This window comes from Rhinatrema bivittatum, chromosome 2 (assembly GCF_901001135.1).
Source record: "Rhinatrema bivittatum chromosome 2, aRhiBiv1.1, whole genome shotgun sequence".
NCBI classification, from domain to species: Eukaryota; Metazoa; Chordata; class Amphibia; order Gymnophiona; family Rhinatrematidae; genus Rhinatrema; species Rhinatrema bivittatum.
This window is the reverse complement of record NC_042616.1, coordinates 616,231,461-616,251,182: the sequence shown is the minus strand read 5'-3', so window position 1 is coordinate 616,251,182 and position 19,722 is coordinate 616,231,461. Positions and strand designations below refer to the sequence as shown.

At 44.6% G+C, this 19,722-nt stretch overlaps 1 protein-coding gene across 2 annotated transcripts in view; it reads right to left on the bottom strand.

Annotated features, from left to right (window-relative positions):
- RNF138 (ring finger protein 138) overlaps nucleotides 1-19,722 on the bottom strand; it is a 42,173-nt gene that overhangs the window by 14,693 nt on the left and 7,758 nt on the right. For both annotated transcript variants that reach the window (XM_029591193.1, XM_029591195.1), the window contains exons 2-3: nucleotides 16,911-17,076; nucleotides 13,535-13,650 (exon numbers count right to left, since the gene is read on the bottom strand). In XM_029591193.1, the coding sequence (XP_029447053.1) occupies nucleotides 13,535-13,650; nucleotides 16,911-17,076 (282 nt within the window). The remainder of the gene's footprint in view (nucleotides 1-13,534; nucleotides 13,651-16,910; nucleotides 17,077-19,722) is intronic.

The window sequence follows — 19,722 nt, the reverse complement described above, 5'->3', positions numbered from 1 at the left end:
CCACCCCCTGCACGTGCTGAGCCTATGTTGCAGAGGCTCGGCAGCGCATGCAAGTCCCGGGACACACGTAAGTCCCGGGGCTTTCCTGGGGGGGTGAGTCGGGGGCATGTCGCGGCCGGCGCATCATCGGAGGACATTCCGGGTGGCGTGGTTCCGGCCCAGGGGCGAGGACGCAGGCTCCGGACCGGAACATGGCGCGTCAGTGTGTGCAAGTTACACCTGCCTCGGGCAGGCGTAACTTTTGAAATAAAGGTGGGGGGAATTAGTTAGGGCCGGGGGGCGCCGGAAAGGAAGTTCCCTCCGAGGCACGCGCAGGCTGCCAATTTTGTGCAGCCTTGCGTGCGCCAACCCGGATTTTAAAAGATATGCGCGGCTAAGCACGTATCTTTTAAAATCTGGCGTACTTTTTTAAAATCTGCCCCATAATATTCTAGGTACCCCAAGCTAGGGACTGGATGAACACTTACCAGTAATCCCTTGGGATGCAGAGCTCCACAAGACGACTACTGACACACTCATGCGGCAGCCGAGGGCGGGAAGCTGAGTCCATTTGTCTACACTAAGGAAAACAAATTTTTATCAGTTAAGTCATTTCTCCATTTCCTAGAGCGTAGACAGAAGGACTCAGGACCAATGACATTACCAAAGCTACTCCCCAACAGGGCTGGAGGCTGCCCATGGTCCAGTCAACACTGCAAGTGCAAAGGCTGCATCCTCCCAGGCCTCCACATCCAGACAATAAAACCTGGAAAAAGTGTGCAAGAAGGACCATGTCGCAGCTCGGCAGATATCAATGAGAGACAACAGACTAACTTCCACCCATGACACTGCCTGAGCCCTAGTGGAATGAGCCCTAACCTGAGTAGGCAATGGCTTTCCAGCATCCACATACACGGTGTGACCACCTCCTTAAACCAAAAAGCTATGGTAGCCCGCGAAGACAGAGCACCTTGCTTACTCCCGCCATGGAGAACAAACAGGCAATCCATCTTTCGAAAAGACTCAGAGACCTCCAGATACCACACAAAAAGACACTTAACATCCAAGGAGTGCAAAAGGCGAAACTCCTCTGCATCCCTGACCTTATCCAGAGATGGCAAGGAGATGGACAGATTCAAATGAAAGTCCAAGTCTCCCTTGGGCAAGAAAGATGGAACAGTACACAGCTGTAACGCCCCCGGAGTCATTCGAAGGAACGGCTCCAGGCAAGACAAAGCCTGCAGCTTAGAAATCCGACGTGCAGAACATATAATCACCAAGAACACAGTCTTCAAAGTCAACAACCATAAGGAAAGGCTACACAGTGGTTGGAACGTAGGGCCCGCCAAAAGGTCTAGCACCAAATTAAAATTCTGCATTGGAACTAGTAACCTCAAGGGAGGCTTAAGATGCTTTACTCCTTTCAAAAAACAGGCCACATCAGGATGAGACAACAAGGAAACAGGCAAGAGCCGCAACCTGCCCCTTCAAGGAATTAAGGACCAAGTCTTTATTCAATCCATCCTGCAAAAAATCCAGAATGAGAAGGATCTTAACTGAACGAGGAAGAACACCCTGCTCCTCACACTAGGCCACAAAAACTCTCCAAACCTGAACATAATCCAAGGAAGTGCAGAACGTGCGAGCTCGGAGTAAAGTGGCAATCACCGCAGAGGAATAGCCATGCTTTTACAGGCCAGCCCTCTCAAGGGCCAAACCATAAGACAGAATCAAGTCGGATCCTCGTGAAGAACCATTCCCTACAGAAGCAGATCCATGTGCAGCTGAAGACAAAGGGGCTCCACTAGGAGTCGTCGCAATTCCACCCTAATATTTATAAAAGGCTCCAGGGGCGATCCTGGTAACTATAGACCAGTGAGCCTGACTTCAGTGCCAGGAAAAAATAGTGGAAACTATTCTCAAGATCAAAATTGTAGAGCATATAAAAAGACATGGTTTAATGGAACATAGTCAACATGGATTTACCCACTGGAAGTCTTACCTAAAAAAATCTGCTTCATTTTTTTGAAGGGGTTAATAAACATGTGGATAAAGGTGAACCGGTAGATGTAGTGTATTTGGATTTTCAGAAGGTGTGTGACAAATTCCCTCATGAGAGGCTTCTAAGAAAACTAAAAAGTCATGGGATAGGAGGCGATGTCCTTTCATGGATTACAAACTGGTTAAAAGACGGGAAACAGAAAGTAGGATTAAATGGTCAATTTTCTCAGTGGACAAGGATAATCAATTGAGTGCCTCAGGGATCTGTACTTAGACCAGTGCTTTTCAAAATATATATATATAAATGATCTGGAAAGGAACAAGACGAGTGAGGTTATCAAATTTGCGGATGATACAAAATTATTCAGAGTAGTTAAATCACAAGCGGATTGTGATACATTACAGGAGGACCTTGCAAGAGTGGAAAATTGGGCATCCAAATGGCAGATGAAATTTAATGTGGACAAGTGTAAGGTGTTGCATATAGGGAAAAATATGCCATTGCTGTAGTTACACGATGTTAGGTTCCATATTAGAAGCTACCACCCAGGAAAAAGATCTAGGCATCATAGTGGATAATACTTTAAAATCGTCGGCTCAGTGTGCTGCAGCAGTCAAAAAAGCAAACAGAATCTTAGGAATTATTAGGAAAGGAATGGTGAATAAAAAGGAAAATGTCATAATGCCTCTATATCGCTCCATGGTGAGATCGCACCTTGAATACTGTGTACAATTCTGGTCGCCCATCTCAAAAAAGATATAGTTACGATGGAAAGGGTACAGAGAAGGGCAATCAAAGTGATAAAGGGGATGGAACAGCTCCCCTATGAGGAAAGGCTGAAGAGGTTAGGGCTGTTCAGCTTGGAGAAGAGACGGCTGAGGGGGGTTATGATAGAGGTCTTTAAGATCATGAGAGGTCTTGAATGAGTAGATGTGAATCGATTATTTACACTTTTGAATAATAGAAGGACTAGGGGGCATTCCATGAAGTTAGCAAGTAGCACATTTAAGACTAATCGGAGGAAATTCTTTTTCACTCAACGCACAATAAAGCTCTGGAATTTGTTGCCAGAGGATGTGGTTAGTGCAGTTAGTGTAGCTGGGTTCAAAAAAGGTTTGGATATGGTCTTGGAGGAGAAGTCAATTAATGGCTATTAATCAAGTTTACTTAGGGAATAGCCACTGCTATTAATTGCATCAGTAGCATGGGATCTTCTTAGTGTTTGAGTAATTGCCAGGTTCTTGTGGCCTGGTTTTGGCCTCTGTTGGAAACAGGATGCTGGGCTTGATGGACCCTTGGTCTGACCCAGCATGGCAATTTCTTATGTTCATGGATGCCTGAGCCAGTCCGGCACCACCAGGACTATTAGCCCCCTGTGGCTTTTGATCTTGCGAATTATCCTGCCCAAAAATGAACATGGAGGAAAGACATAAAGCAATCTGTCTTCTGGTCAGACCTGTACGAGAGCATCTATTCCCAGGGACCACGGATCTCTCCTGTGACTGTAGAAGTGAGGAACCTTCACATTTTGAGACGTCACCAGCAGGTCTAGGATCAGAAGGCCCCAGTGATCCACAATCAGCTGAAATGCCTTGGCTGACAATACCCACTCTTCTGGGTCTAGACTCTCCCTGCTGAGAAATCTGCTCTTATGTTGTCTTTTCCTGCAATATGAGAGGCCGAGATCTTCTGCAGATGACCTTCTGCCCATTCCATCAGCTGGTCTATTTCCTGCAACCCCTGCTAGCTCTTGGCTCCTCCCTGGCAATTGATATAGGCCACCGTCATCTCGTTGTCCAATATCACGTGAACCGCTTGTATCCGCAGCCTGTGGCTGAACTGCAAGCATGGTCTCAAGAAACAATATGGAAGACTGTCTACGAAAGCCAGGTAGCAGATAAGAAAACGTAGACCAGTTGATATAGTTCTTGATTAAATGTTTATAAGGGAGAACAAATAATTACAGAAGAATATGGGTAATCCAAATCGCCCGACTCTGGCCAAGTTTCACCTATAATATGGGCTGCATCAGGGGCTTATTAAATTACAATATGTAGTTGGCATATGCTCCAGTTAATAATGTGAGTTCCTTAACTCATGGGTTCTGCATATGCAATAATCTTGTATGTTCCACAATTAGTGTTGTTTGATGGTACAAATATAGCTCATGAGCATGAGAATTTTATTTTACACTTTCAAACAAGGGTAGTGCTCACTTATCACGATCTCAAAAATAAGGGGCAGCTACTATTATTTTTATATTGCTATGACAAAAGAATTTGCTCCTCTTAGGGATTCCAGTGTCCTTGGGCCGTTAAATCCAGACAATGAGCCCCTCCAACCATGAAGACTCGCATCTGTCCTGAGTACCAATCAGGCTGGCGAGGACAAGGGAAATCCCTGTCTCAGAAGATTCTCCTGCAACCACCACTGGAGGCGGGAGCAGATTTCCATCAACAAGTGGAGCTGAACTACATAATCCTGAGACTGCAGGTTCCAATGAGATAGCAGAGAGCACTGAAGAGGATGCATATGCGTCCTTGCCCACACCACCACTTTCAGGGTAGCTGCCATAAAGTAGAGTACCTGTAGGTAGGACCACATCATCAGGCATAAGGTGTTCATCAATTGATGCACTTGCGACATCAATCTGAATCAGAACTTCCGATAGGAAAACTCTGTTCTGTCCCATGTCCAACCCCATACACTCCAATGACTGGGATGGTTAAAGATTGCTCTTGGTCAGGGTTCACCACCCAACCGAGTTCCTGCAATAAGGAGATCACCTTGTATGTCACCAGGCGGCTCTCTTTCTGAGACTTGGCTTGAATCAGCCAGTCGTCCAAATACATGTGAACCAGGATTATTTATTTTTTGCAAAGCCGCTGCTACCACCACCATAGTCTTGGAAAATGTTCTGGGAGCAGTGGCTAGACCAAAAGGCAGTACCCAAAACTGATAATGGCGCCCCAACAACACAAGGCATAGAAAATGTTTGTGTTCTAATCAGATGGGAATATGAAGGCAAGCCTCCAACAAGATCCAAGAGGTCAGAAATTCCCCCAACTGCACCGCTATTACCGACAGTAAGAATTCCATTCAAAAATGAGTCACCTTCAAGTGACTGTTGACCATCTTGAGATCCAAGATGGGACAAAAGGAGCCCTCCTTCTTGGGCACAACAAAATAAATGGAATATCGCCCCATACTTTCTTGAGACATGGGCACCAGAACCTTAGCCCTCAGTCTGAGGAGCCTTTGAAACATGAACTTCACTGCCTGCTTCTTCTGTGGGGTGTGGCAAGGGGACTCCATGAAAATTGTGAAATTCCAGTGCATACACTTCGCGTATCACCTCCAGGACCCACGGGTCCAACGTGATCTTGACCCACCTCTGATAAAAGAGAGAGAGACATTCCCCTATTTTCTGTTCCAGAAGGTGGGTTGGCAAACCTTCATTGGGAAGCTCGGGAAGGTCCACCATCCAAGCCCACTCCTTTCTTAGGCTGACAGGGACGAAAGGACCGAGACCTACCAAAAGGCTGAGTCTGCTGAAAGGTCGTCCCTCTGTAGAGATGAAAACACCTAGAACCCTGGAAACAACCCTTCATACCAAAGGGGTGAATAACCGTTTCTTATTCTCCAGCAACCAAGGCCCCGAAGACTTGCCCCACTTACTGGCCAGTTTCTCCAACTCGCTCCCAAACAAAAGCATGCCTTTACAGGGCATCTTGGTAAGACTGGCTTTGGAAGTTGTGTCAGCTGACTAATTTCGCAACCAGAGTTGATGCCTGGCCGCCATCACCGAAGCCATTCCTCTGGCCGAGGTCCAGAACAAATCACAGCCTGTGTCTGCTAAAAAGGCAGCAGCAGGCTCCATAAGCACTCTGGAATTCCCTCCAGACTCATCAACCTCCTCAGAGAGCAGACAAGATCTCACCATTAGGGCACAACAGGAGGCAATCTGTAAATTCATCACCACTGCCTCAAAGGCTTACTTAAGAATAGCCTCAATCCTATCATGTACATCATTCAAGGCCGCTCCTCCCTCTATGGGGATAGTTATCCGCTTAGTCACAGCACATACCAGAGCATCCATTTTGGGAAAAACGCAAACGCTCTCTTACAGCTGGATCCAGACCTTCCAGTGTCAAACTCCCTTTAAAATTTGCCTCTGGAGCGCCCCATCCAGATCAATCAATTCCTGGATGGCATCCATCACCAGGAAAAAACAAGAGGCTTTACATAAGGAAACCAAAATGGGATTTTTCCTCGGCTCTGACATAACATCGGAACCAGGAACACCCAGCTGTTTCAAGGTCTGGGAAATCAGGGCTGGCAGTTCACCTCTATGAAAGAACCGCAACATGATTCGATACGGTTCCAACCCTGGAGGAATTTCCCCATCTTCCAGGGAATCAGGATCAACCTCATCATCAAAGGCATCCGGATTCCTGTCGGGAACATCCACAGGGAGCTGAAGCAAGCCCCTGCGCTTAAGCAAAGGTCCGGAAGAGGGAGGTGCCACTGACTGAGGGTCTGACCAGACAGAAATGGGGGAAACCGGAACTGCGCCTGAAGAAAGGCTTATAAGCCTTGAAAAAATTGCACCCCAGAAACAGCAGCCGGGTCCAGACCAAGCCCAGAAGGAATTGGAACTGGTCTCACAGAACTGCCCTCGACAGTGGAGGAGCTAATCAAGGGAGAACCAAGATCTGGCATCCCCCCATTGAAGGCCGTGACCAACCCATCATCGAATGGAAAGAACCAGGCTTAGCAAAAACCGAGGAAAACAACTCTCCCTCAGCGTCTGAGCAGCGCTGTCACAGGTTAGGAGCCAGATCAGGCTCAGAAGCCCTAATATGACAGGCAACACAAATAGGAAAATGCTTTGGCTTCTTGCTTACCGGCGCCATCACCGTGGTAAACGTCTATTGGAACGGCTTGCACTCAAAAATAAAATGCGCTGAAAAAATAAGCGTCTAGAAGAAAGCACATCTAACTGTCTCTGATTCAGGTAAAACTTTCTTTTTTTTAAACCTTACCCGAGCTCAGTGCTTACCAGCTGAGTACAGAGACGGTCTCTGGCTGCGAGGGGGAGAGCATCTGCCATAACCACTGTGCTCAGCCTCCTGCAGCCGCTGCCTTTCAGCTGAACTAACAGCTAAGTCTACATGGGGAAAAACCCAGCTGCGGACCAAGACACATCTCTGAGGGACCACGGAAATCATCTCAAGAATTCTCAACTGGGGGAGGAACCTCTAGGTATCACCTCAGGAGAACGGGGCTTTCTTTTCCTGAATTTAGAATTTCAAATTTCCCCTTTCAAAAAGCTCAAAGCAATCCCCATAGGGAGATGCACATCCACCATCTGCTGGAGATGGCGAATACTGGCAGGCTGGGGTCATGGGAGGGCTATATATACTGTTACGGCAGCTTGCTCCATCTCCATCTCCTGACAGGGGAGCATAAACCCACTGGTCCTGAGCCCATCTGCCTACACGCTAGGGAAAAAAGCTGTTTAATTCTTTATATGGATTATGAATTGTGCACAATTTTATTTTTTATTGTATCCAGTCACCCATCACCTTTTTTCCAGGTGCAAGTACCTTGGCTTGCATGGAGGAATGCAGATTTGGAACACCACCACACACGATGAGGGAGAGAACGTGGAGGAATAATTTAACTGTGGCACGGGAAGACAGAACATTGGAAATTATAACTGTTCCGTTGTAGCAACTGATATTTAAAAATGTTGAAATCCTGGAAATTCATGGCAGGGTGGGGGGGTGCCTGTGAAGAAAACAGTTTTTTCAATTATTTTGTGAAATATTGTGATCTCTTCTGTACTGCTGAAGTGCTGAGAGGAATGACAGTTTCTGTTTGCTCTAAAAATACATTTCTTCCAGGTGCTTTGATTCCTTGTACTCAATGACATTAACGCTATTACTACTATTTATCATTTCTAAAGTACTATCAGATATACTCAGTACTCTGCAGACACACAGAAGAGAAAAAAAAACTCTACGAAGTTCACAATCTAGTCAAGACAAAACATGACAAGTGTCTATGGGAAGTGTATTTATTGTAGAGAAGTGGTTAGGATTTCAAAGCAGCCTGAAAAAGTCACTCCGTTTACTATCGATGCCTTGGGGCACAGAAGGGATTTTTTTTTTTTTTAAACGAAAGTGAGAAAACTTTAGGAAACTATTAAAACTGAACAAAGCAGCAGACAAAGAACAAAGATCCATTTTACAAGCTACCCATGGAAGGTAAAATGGAAAATAATTTTCATGTGCCCTCCTGTTTAATATGAATTCACTAAAAACTTACATTTTGAGAATTATTACAGTACTCTTTGCCCGAAGATAAGGCTTTGAATGTGATCACGCTAATAGAATTATCTTGCTAATGATATTATTCGAAAGAATAGTTGAAACAAAAAGTATTAAACTGCAAGAGAATAAATAACAGTAACACCAAATGACTTTTTTTACATACAAAATAAACTAAAATGGCCATTTTATTAGAAAGCAAGTTTGCTTACCGTAAATAGTGTTTCTTCATAGACAACAGGATGAATTAGCCATGACACGTGGATGACATCATCAGACGGTGCAGAAAGGTCCCGTCTCTCTTAGCTCACAGTTTTTGCTCTAAGCAGCATGTGCGGGAATTCCCATGCGGGCATTTCCTCATGAGCCCCTCAGTCGACTTTAAAGCTACGTTTAGCTGGGTAGTTAACTCTCCAGGGAGGCAGATATTAAGCAAGGCTAATTCATCCTGCTGTCCATGCAGAGCACCATTTATGGTACGCTAACTAGCCTTCTCCATCAACAAGCAGAGCTCAATTAGCCATGACTCGTGGGGAGTCCCAAGTTGAGGGATGCAGTGGAGTACTTACTAAATAATGCAATTTGGACCCCACCATAGACAGCTGACTACAAAACTGCTTGTCCAATTTAATGTCACTTCTTGATGTACGGTCTAAAGCAGTGGTTCTCAACCGGTGTGTCGCCAAGAACACAGAGGTGTGTCAACACACTTCCCCGGTCCACCGCTGACCCAGCTGCTCCCCCTACCCAAGCAAAATAGGTCCTTCACCCCGGCTTAAAATACCGATAGCCCGGGCGGAACGCGGCAGGACAACTGGAGTCAGCGGCACCAGTATGCTCTCTTCTTCCAGTGCCCCGGAAGAGGAAGTGCTGAGCAGCAGGTGCGTGCGAAGAAGAGACCATGCTGGTGCGGGCAGCATCAGCCCGAAGAAAAGAAGAGAGGCGCGGCCTGAAGGATGAGCAGCGCAACTCAGAGTACAATGAGGAACATCAACCCTCGCGGCCGATGGGACTCCTTTCTCTGCGACTGCTGAAAACCCCCCTTTAGGGTTGGGAAGATGCTGCTGCTGCCGCTAGTTCGGGGGGAGGAGGGGCGGGGAAGAGAGTGAGTGAATGAGCAAGCATATGTGTTTGAGATCCTCTGTGTGTGTGTTTGTGAGAAATAGCATGTATGTGATTGAAAGCGAGAAAAGATAGACAGCATGTGTGTTAATCTGTAATTAAGAGTCTATATAAGTGAGAGAGAAAATGCATGTGTATATGTGAGTGATTGAGAGCCAGTGTGAGAGAGAGGAGAAAGTTGTAAGCAAACCATCCCTCCCCCCTGCTAATTCAAAACAATCTCAGGGCACCTGGATATCAAATGTTCCCAGGTATGCAGAGCAAAACATTTTTTGTATCCTTATTATTTTTCATTACTAGGTCTTTGTGTCTGCTATTTTGAAATATTTTATTGGTATCTAGAAAATTTTTTATATGAGTTTTTAATTATTGGATATTCCATTCATCAGTTGTTTTGAAATAATCTGTTCTTTTTGTTAGTATGGTTTTACTGCTACTGATTTTATATTTCTTGATTTGTTTTATAAGGATGGGTGATGATTCTTTTTTTCCTTTGTTACACTGCATACAGAGATTCTGTCTTGTTGTGGTTTCCAATTCAGTTTATATCTGCATGCTTCTAGTTATGCGTTTTGGTCTCTTTTTTCTTTGTTAGGTGAGGGTCAGCACATGTGATTCAGGTGAGGTTTTCTGCTGGCGTGTAGTTTCTGTGAAGGGCTCTTTAGACTTGGTCCATTTTCCTAATAGGAGATGCATTGGTATCTTAAGGCCTGGGGTAATATTTTCAGTGTTGCCTTTTCTTAGGTAAGGTGGTTACTGTTTAAGTGCTGGAAATTGGTGCTGCTCTGGTGTGAGATGTTTACTATTTATGCAATTTCCTTTCAGACAGAATACGTATCTTTTCCTTATGTCATTCTTAACAATAAAAATAATACTGGACCTTGATTTTTTATTTCCGCCATGAATTGTAATGAGCAGTGTGTCACAGAGAAGAGACAGTTGAGGGGGGATATGATAGAGGTGTTTAAAATCATGAGATGTCTAGAACGGGTTAATGTGAATCAGTTATTTACTCTTTTGGATAATAGAAAGACTAGGGGGCACTACATGAAGTTAGAATGTGGTACATTTAAAACTAATCGGAGAAAGTTCTTTTTCACTCAATGCACAATTAAACTCTGGAATTTGTTGCCAGAGGATGTGGTTAGTGCAGTTAGTGTAGCTGTGTTTAAAAAAGGATTGGATAAGTCATTACCTGCTGTTAATTAAGTTGACTTAGAAAATAGCCACTGCTATTACTTGCAACAGTGGCATGGAATAGACTTAGTTTTTGGGTACTTGCCAGGTTCTTATGGCCTGGATTGGCCACTGTTAGAAACAGGATGCTGGGCTTGATGGACCCTTGGTCTGACCTAGTATGGCATGTTCTTATGTTCTTACACATGTGAGTGTGGTCTGTCAGGTGTGTCACTATGGGAAAAAGGTTGAGAACCACTGGTCTAGAGTACTGTCTAGAGAGTAACAGGATGAAAAGGCGTGCATTGATGACCGGGTTAAAGCTCTGCAGATGTCCTCGATAGGTACAGCTCAAAGATGAGCTATTGATGCAGCCATGGCTCTCATTTGATGAGCCTTAACAGATTCTCGAAGGTGGAGGGCACAGACAGCATAACAATGTGCAATATAGCCTGCTAGCCGGTTGGACAAAGTGCACTTAGAAACTGGTATGCCCAGATGGTTAGAATCTTAAGAGATGAATAGTTGTGAGGCCAGCAATCTGGCGAAGATCTTTTTGGTTAGTAAGCCAAAGCTATCTTATAGTCCAATGAATGAAGGGCTTTTTCCCCCTTCATGAGTGTGCAGACTTAGAAAGAACATGGATAAAGTGATGGCTTGATTTAAATTAAAAGCAGACACCAGTTTTGGCAGAAACATGGGGTGAGTGCAGAGCAACACCCTATTGTGGAAGAATTGCATTTTTGGAGAGTAACATATCAGTGCTTGAAGCTCACAGACACTTCTAGCAGATGTGATCGCAGCAAGGAATAATACTTTCCAAAAGGAGCCTATTCCAATGGTTTGAAGGATGGCTACATAAGCTGTGCCAGAACCATGTTAAGGTCCCATGGTACAGGTGGTTTGGCTATTAGAGGTTTTGTATGCCATAAACATCTTATAAACCTGGACACTAAAGGCTGTTGGATATTGTTTTAACTTCCACCTCTATGGCATGGAAATGCACCTTGACTGAAGAGGTACTGTGACCTGAAGAAGAAAGAATAAATTCTGAAGCAGCTCCTGCGTTTTGCATGCAAATGGGACCAGGGAGCTCCGCTGACACCAGGATGTAAACCATTTCCATTTAAAACTGTAAGACTTTATGGTTGAGGACTTCCTGGCAGATACTAACACGTCTTCAACTTCTTTGGGCATGGATAGGGATGCAATCAGCAAGTGCTTAACATACAGGTTGTTAAGTTAAGAGAGGGGAGTTTTGGATAATGCAGACGGTCTTCTTCTTGAGTTAAAAAGGTTGGATCGACCCTAGAAGAATCAGGTGGAAAGGGGCTGAAAGATAATTGTACTAGGGATGAGAATCACACTTGCCTGGTCATACTGGTGAAATAAGTATCAGGCAGGCCAGGCTCTTGAGTACTTTTTGCACTGTCCTGGCTATTAGTGGAATCTGTGGAAAAGCATACACAAGATCTACATTCCAGATGATCAGAAAAACATATAGAGCAGATATGAATTTGCTTGGAAGAATGGAGCAAACTCTTTCCACTTTTTTGATTTCTTCTAACGCAAAGAGGTCAATCAATGGATGTCCCCAAAGGTCAAACTGCCTGCTGGCTATTAACTGGTGCAGGCACCATGCGTAAGGATGAAATGCCCTGCTGAGGCGATCTGCCAACATGTCGCAAATTCCCAGAAGACAGCTTGATGGTCACATGCCCACTGCCACATCTTTATGGTCTCTTGGCAGAGAGTCCATGAGGTATGCTTGCCATAGTTTTCTTGATAAGCAAATAATTCATTAGGTTGTGAAAATCAAATACATCTTCTGATTAGCATAAATTACAGCAAAGTAAAGGGCTAGGAAACTTCAACAAGGTATGAGAACTGCTCGGCAAGAGGACAGAGAAGGCCCTATCTCTTATCAGTACTGGGCAAACAAAGATGGAATTAGCAAAAGTCAGAAACTTGAAAGCATTAGCAATTGACAAAGGACCCAACCCTAGCTACCATCCATTCAACATATCTATCATAAACATTCTAGCGAGAGCGCACACGAGAGATACACTAGAAGAATACAAGAAAAGCTCCGCATTTTGTTTCCACGCTAGGCCCTGTTCCTCCTTATATACTGATCTGTGCAAGAAACTTGAAATGTAAGTGCAAGCAAAGGTAGGGGAAAGAAGAAAGTATGAGAGAAAAAAGGAGGAAAGGTAAAAATAGAGGAAAGGTAAAAATAGACAAAAGGATGAAAAAAGAGAAAATAAAAATAGCAAAGCAAAATTAAAAAAAAACAAATGAACACAACAAAAGCTGGAAATCAATTTCTTTTTAATAAAGGTGATATTAAAAAATGTAAAATATATTAATTAAAGCTAGTATGGACAACACCACCTCTGCATCTTGTTTCTTTTGTCGAATGAGGTGTGCATTAACCTCATGCAAGTGCACATTGATTTGAAGATGTATACATAGACAAACAACTGCATGCTGAGGGAAAAGAACAGAAGGAATATTATTAATTAAATTCATTGAGGTAAGGAAGGGGGAGAGTGTGGGAGTCAGAATGTAAAGAGTATGCACAATCTTATATACTGTATATACACACACACACAAAAGAAAACACCTGAAGGACTATGACGTCTGTCTGTTTTGCTGGAAGCGCTATCTGCTTCGGAGCATGCACTCTTTGCAAACTGGGACAGGTGGGTGGACTGCAATGGAGAGGGTAGCCACAGATTGACAAATAGGAAGGGGGAAAGGGGTTAGGCTGCCTCCATCATTGAATTTTCATCAGGTTTCCACTAGAAATAAGAGAAAAGCCACACACTGCTATACAAAAATATATGCAACATCTCTTATCCCACTTCAGCCGGAAAATACTAACCTAGGCACACAGAAGAGACAGTAAGTTGCTCACCTGTTGTCTGATAAGGGTGGGAAAAATGGAAGATTTTGGTTTTTAGATGAAATGCCATATTCTTTCTGATATTTCCAGCATGACTTGTAATGAAGTCTCATCTGAGAAAATTTAACCTGTAATCCAAATCATTTTCATAAATTAGATGAACAGATATCATTACAAATAAAAAATATAAAAACAACAAATAAAATATAAGAATAAATAAATAAGAAGTTGCCATTCTGGGTCAGACCGAGGATCCATCAAGCCCAGCATCCTGTTTCGAACACTGGCCAATCCAGGATACAAGTACCTGCCAAGTACCCAAACAGTACATAAATCCCATACTACTAATGCCTGTAATAAGCTGTGGCTATTCACTAAATCAATTTAATTAATAGCAGTTAATGGACTTGTCCTCCAGGACCTTGTCCAAACCTTTTTTAAAATCCAGCTACACTAACTGCCTTTACCACATTCTCTCCCACCCCCACCCCCAAATGAATTCCAGAGCTTAATTGTGTATTGAATGAATAAGAATTGAATTTTTTTTAATGTGCTACTTGCTAACTTCATGGAGTGCCCCCTAGTCCTTGTATAATCTGAAAGAGTAAAATAACCGATTCATATTTACCCATTCAGTCCTCTCATAATAGAGGTCTATAAAATCATATCTCCTCTCAGTTGTCTCTTCTCCATTAATCTTTTTTTTATTATTATTATTTCTCATTTTAATCCTCCTGAGAAAGCAACTATCACCTAATGTTGTCTGGAACCCCCCCCCCAAAAAAAAAAAAAGCCTCTCTCCTCCTCCTCTCCTAAAAGTTCCTCTTTCTCTCCATCTGCTACCTGCCCTGTAGCCTGTCAGTCATTCATTCACCTGTCTCTTCTCAACAACCAGAGTTGGATTTACCTGTTAAGTGCCCCTAGGTGCTGGGGCTAGGTATCCTTCTCCGAACGCGTGCCGCTATGCTGAAAGATGCCCTGCCCCAGTGGCACTTTCTCCTAAACTTCACATTAGACCTACAGGGATTGGCCAGTGGCATTTTTCTATTTTATGGCGCTCTGAATACGATTGGCCTGCAACTCCTTGCACCTTTAAGGCTATGAGAAAAAGCAGCATCCCCCCAGCCAGCAACCAGTGTCCTTCCTGCCCATCTCTTGCATCTCCCCAGTGTCTGTTCACCTTACTGTTATAGGACTCTGCCCAGTTCCTGTGACCCATGCAGCACAGGCAGCTGCCATGCTGTTCTCCTCTCAAGGTGCAGGCTGCGGGCACAATGACAGCAGAATATCATGGGGACAAATGCAGTGGCCACACTACCCGAGAAGAGCAGAGGGGCAGAAATAAATTGCTCTCCAAGAGTGCAGTTTCACAGCTGGGATGGGGGGAGGGTGGAAGACAGGGTTCTGGGGAGGTCCGGCATCGTGCATCCCTACCACCATCACCAGCACTGTGCCCGTGCGGTTTTCAGGATGCCCTTAATGCATATTAATGACATCTCTACATACGTTTGGTTTGTAGCTCAAGTTGGCTTATGGCATTTTAGTTATGCAGTAAAGCAGACCTGCAGGGGGTGGGGGACCACCAAATTAAACACTGGAAAGAAAAGGTCACAGGGCTTGCCAGCCTCTTCGTACAGAACACAGTGACTACTGTCACCCGCACTCTGATTCTTCCCCCGAGACATTTACTCTAATTTACAGTGGCAATCAATGGAAGTATGATTCAGACTATCGGGCGGTCACTGCGAGACCCAATTAATTAGGATAGCTAGCTAGGAGTTTTCAAGTGTTACTAAACACAGATGGACCAAATTTGAGGTTTGGGGCAAAAAAGGGCAAGAAACCTGAAAGTCGCTATGTTGCCCACTTCTGAATCAGTGCAGCTTTGCTGCAGTATTTAAATTTCCTGCACCTAAAGAAAAGGGAGAGGGGGGGAGAAAATCAACCCAAAAACTTGTATAAGTTTAAACTTGAGCAATTTCTTTTCCAGAAATTTTGCCCTTTCAGACGTTGCAGCAAATTAAAACCTTGCAAGTTTTCATACATTACTTTTTGCCCAAAATTTAAATCTGACCCTGTGCCTTCTGCCCACCCCCGACTGTGAAGTTAAAACATTTTTTTTTAAACACAGAAACATACAAATATGACAGCAAATCAGGACCATAAGCCCATATAGCCTTGTCCAGTCTCATGCCTGCTGCATCCCCAGTTGACCTTTGGTTTCCCCTTCACGTCTTTGCAAACAGGGATCTATAGTGCTTATCCCAGGCTTTCTTGAATTCCAGTGCCAATTTTGCCTCCGCCTCCACTTGGAGGCCTTTCCATGCATCCACCAAAGAAATATGTTCAGATGCTGGTCCTGAGCCTGTCCTCTTGATGCCTTATACCATGACCTCTTGTTGTAGAGCACATTTTCCCCCAGAAAAAAAAAAAAGATTTGCTTCTCATTCATCATTTATAAAATCACTGCAGAACCTGAATGCCATGTCCATGTGTTTCCTTTCCTCTAGAGCAGGGTGTCCAAAATATGGCCCACGGACACTCTTCATCCGGCCCATGCAGTGGATGGAAGCGCTTCGCGAGTTCCAGCCCCATGGGCTCTCTAAATTGCCAGCTGGAGCCCTCCTTGGGTTCAGGCCATCGGTGGAGCGCTACCAGCCGGAAGCAAGAGCCCGACCCGCCTGGAGACAAGGGCACAGTATGCCCGGCTTCCTGCTTGAAGGCATGACCACTGCTGCCTTCTGCCCAAACTCACTTTCAGCAACACAGCATGCTAAGCAGCAGCAGCAAACCCAGCAGGCAGGAGCTCAACAGCGATGGTTCTCCCAGCAAGAGGAAACTCAAGCAGCAGTAAGTAGCTCCTGCCTCAATCCGCAATTCCCACAGCTGCAAAAGAGCCTGTCTGATCCCCCATCCACTGCTATCAGGCGACTGGCTAAGGAAAAGGAGAATGACTGAAGCTGGCTTGGGGGGGGTGGGGGGGGCAAGAGAGGCAGAGAGGGAAACTGGCAGGGACCCACATTAAAACTGAAGTTAAGGGCATAATTTGCTAAGCTTTTTTCCCCTCCCAGATACATAATGGACAAAAAAGAAGCCTTAGTAAATCAGACCCTAAAGGAGACAAAAGTACATTATGTCAAAACATCAATGTGTTTTATAGCCTACAGACTCCAACTCTTCAGGCCTCTATCGGGGCCTTCACGTCGAAAAGTTGCCAACCCCTGCGCTAGAGTATATTTAGGTCCTTAAGTCTCATCTCATGGGGCTTTTGATGCAGACCCTGCACCATTTTGGTGAATCTCCCTCTGGACCACCTCCACCCTGTCTTTATCCTTTCAGAGACACAGCACCGGAGCTGAACCACCACCACCATTTACAGTCACCTCACCTGCTTTCCACAGCATTTGCAGTTACCAGAGTACTTCTTCATATCACTTTCAATATCAGAGGCTCGGGTGGGTAGGGATCTCTCTCTCCTAGACACATGTCCCCGACACATAGGACAATGTGCTCCACTTGTTTTCATTGCTGTCAGGAAGCATTTCCTGCAAAATCTAGAACAGAAAAACAGGAAATGAAGGTGGGTAGAACCACAAGGCCCATCTAGTGTACCTACTCCGGCGCAGTACCACACAGCCTACGCAATCCCAGGCTTTACCCTCATTTCTTCCGTGCTTATCTCATGCTTACTTGAATTCAATTACCGTTTTAGCCTCTACCACCTTGCATAGGAGACTATTTCATGTATTATCTACCCTTTTTGTAAAGAAATATTTCTTTATATTACTCACGTCTACCTTCGTTTGGTCACATAATATGACCACTAATTCTAGAAATTCCTATCATCCAAAATGCTTGCTTCTTGAAGCATTACTTTTATCTCAGAGGTATCTGAATATCTCCAGCATATCTCCCGTCTCTCTCCTCTCCTCTAGGGTCCTTAACTCTCATTTCATAGCTGCAAGACAGTCCTTTATATTTGGAGAGATTTTTCCAGAAGGGAAGAAAGTATATTCCTGAGTTTTGTGATGACACAGAGAGAGTCTTAAGAAAGAGAGATACAAATCCCTACTCCTTATCTGTCCAGGGAGAGTACAGAATTTCAAGCTGGAGTCCAGTGAAGACTGCCAGGCTTCGAGGATAGTTTCAAAGCTGTCAGTCACCAAAAGGGAAGCATCCACTCAGGAGTTCCTGGCTTATTCTGAGGAAGTTATAGCTCCCAGGGGAGCTTACCTGCCCATGCATGTAGAAAGTGCTACTGCGAGACTGAGATTATTTTTGTGCTTTGGACTTGATTTTTCTGTATGGTGCACTAAGCTGTGGTGTACTTCTGTGGATTTTTTTTTACTCTCTGCAATCAGTGACCAGTAAAGGATTCTTTATTTTGAACAAGAGCTACTGTGTGAAGTGTAGTTCTTGACTTTGATAGGAATGTTTGCAGAAGAGCTTCAGGAAAGGAAAAACCATAAAGGGTCTTGAAATAAATATCAACTCCTCCCCACACGCCACCCCTCATCCTATGCAGGAAGAACCCCAAGGAGCATGGGTCCTCTACTGGCTCATGACCTCCCCGGTGAGCCCCTGCATGCCCAGGCAGAAGTTGGGGTACAGCTACAAAGACCTTTGCTGCAGTATTTTGGTAGCTTCTTTTCTGAATTGCCTCTATTGCATATATCCTTACCAATTAACCATAAGGATGACAGAAGAGCCAGATTCAATGGATTAAATTTACCGACAATCAAACGGGTTGCAAAATACAGTTATATAAAACATTTATTCATGCATATAAACAAATTAAACTGCTCTTTGCAAATAATTTCTTATTTATACATAAGAAGATGTTGAGCGTGTCACTAATACATATATAGAGATAGAGAGGTATATACATACATATATATGAAGGCAATTACACCCAAACGGGCCAATACAGAAAGAAGCGCAGGAGAGCCAGCGAGCGCCCGCTCTCCCGACGCCCACACAGGCCAGTGTCCTGGGCGCGCGATTCAGTATCGGCCCGCATGCAAATGAGGGCCCGCAGTAAAAGGAGGCGCTAGGGACACTAGCACATCCCTAGCGCCTCTATTTTGACAGAAGCGGCGGCTGTCAGCGGGTTTGACAACTGCTCAATTTTACTGGCATCGGTTCTCGAACCTGCTGACAGCCACGGGTTCGGAAAACGGACGCCGGCAAAAAAAAAAAAAAAGGAGGGAGGAGGAATAGCCTAGTGGTTAGAGCAGTAGGCTACGAACCAGGAGACCATGGTTTGAGTCCGCTTGACCCTCCTTGTGACATTGGGCAAGTCATTTTGCCCTCCATTGCCTCAGGTACAAACTTAGGGGGTCATTTATCAAAATGCGATAAGGCGTTTTCGCATGCGTAAAGCCCTGTTAACGCATGCGATAGCACCATATGGTATAACGCCGATTTTAACAACACCTCTTTGAATTGTGTTAGGCTGTGCGATAGCTGCTGTGAGCGTGTGGTAAGGTTTCATCGCCTTTTGCGATACCTCTTGGAGGGCCCAGAACCTTCGGGGGAGGGAGCGAGAGCGAGAGAGCGTGAGACTGGCCATAATTTCATCCCCATAGGTAGGTATTTGAATCCCTATGGTAGGCCCACCTAGTAACTGGAGGTGGGGTTTAGGTATGAGTGTAGGGGTTAGGGGCCACTTTGACATTCTATGTGACACATACGAACAGAACAGTGGTCTCTTGTGAAGATTTGCTGGCCTTCGGAGTGAGGAAACTCACGCCAAGATGAGATTTGGGCAATGTTCTCTCCACCTAGCTTGATGTTACCCAGGTAGAGAGTCCATCAAGCTAGGTGGAGAGAACACTACCCAAATCTCATCTTGGACTGAGTTTCCTCACTCCGAAGGTCATCAAATCTTCACAAGAGACCACTGTTCTGTTCGTATGTGTCACATAGAATGTCAAAGTGGCCCCTAACCCCCTACACTCTTACCTAAACCCCACCTCGAGTTACTAGGTGGGCCTACCATAGGGATTCAAATACCTACCTATGGGGATGACATTATGGCCAGGTGCGCTCACTCTCAAAAATGGTTCACCCAGTGGTCATATGCAGGAACTACAACAGGTCTGACACCTATCACAAATTCAGATAATGTTATCGCAATGTGCACTAATTTAGCTCTTCGCATAGGTAATTAGCACAAATTGCAATAAACTGAATTTTTG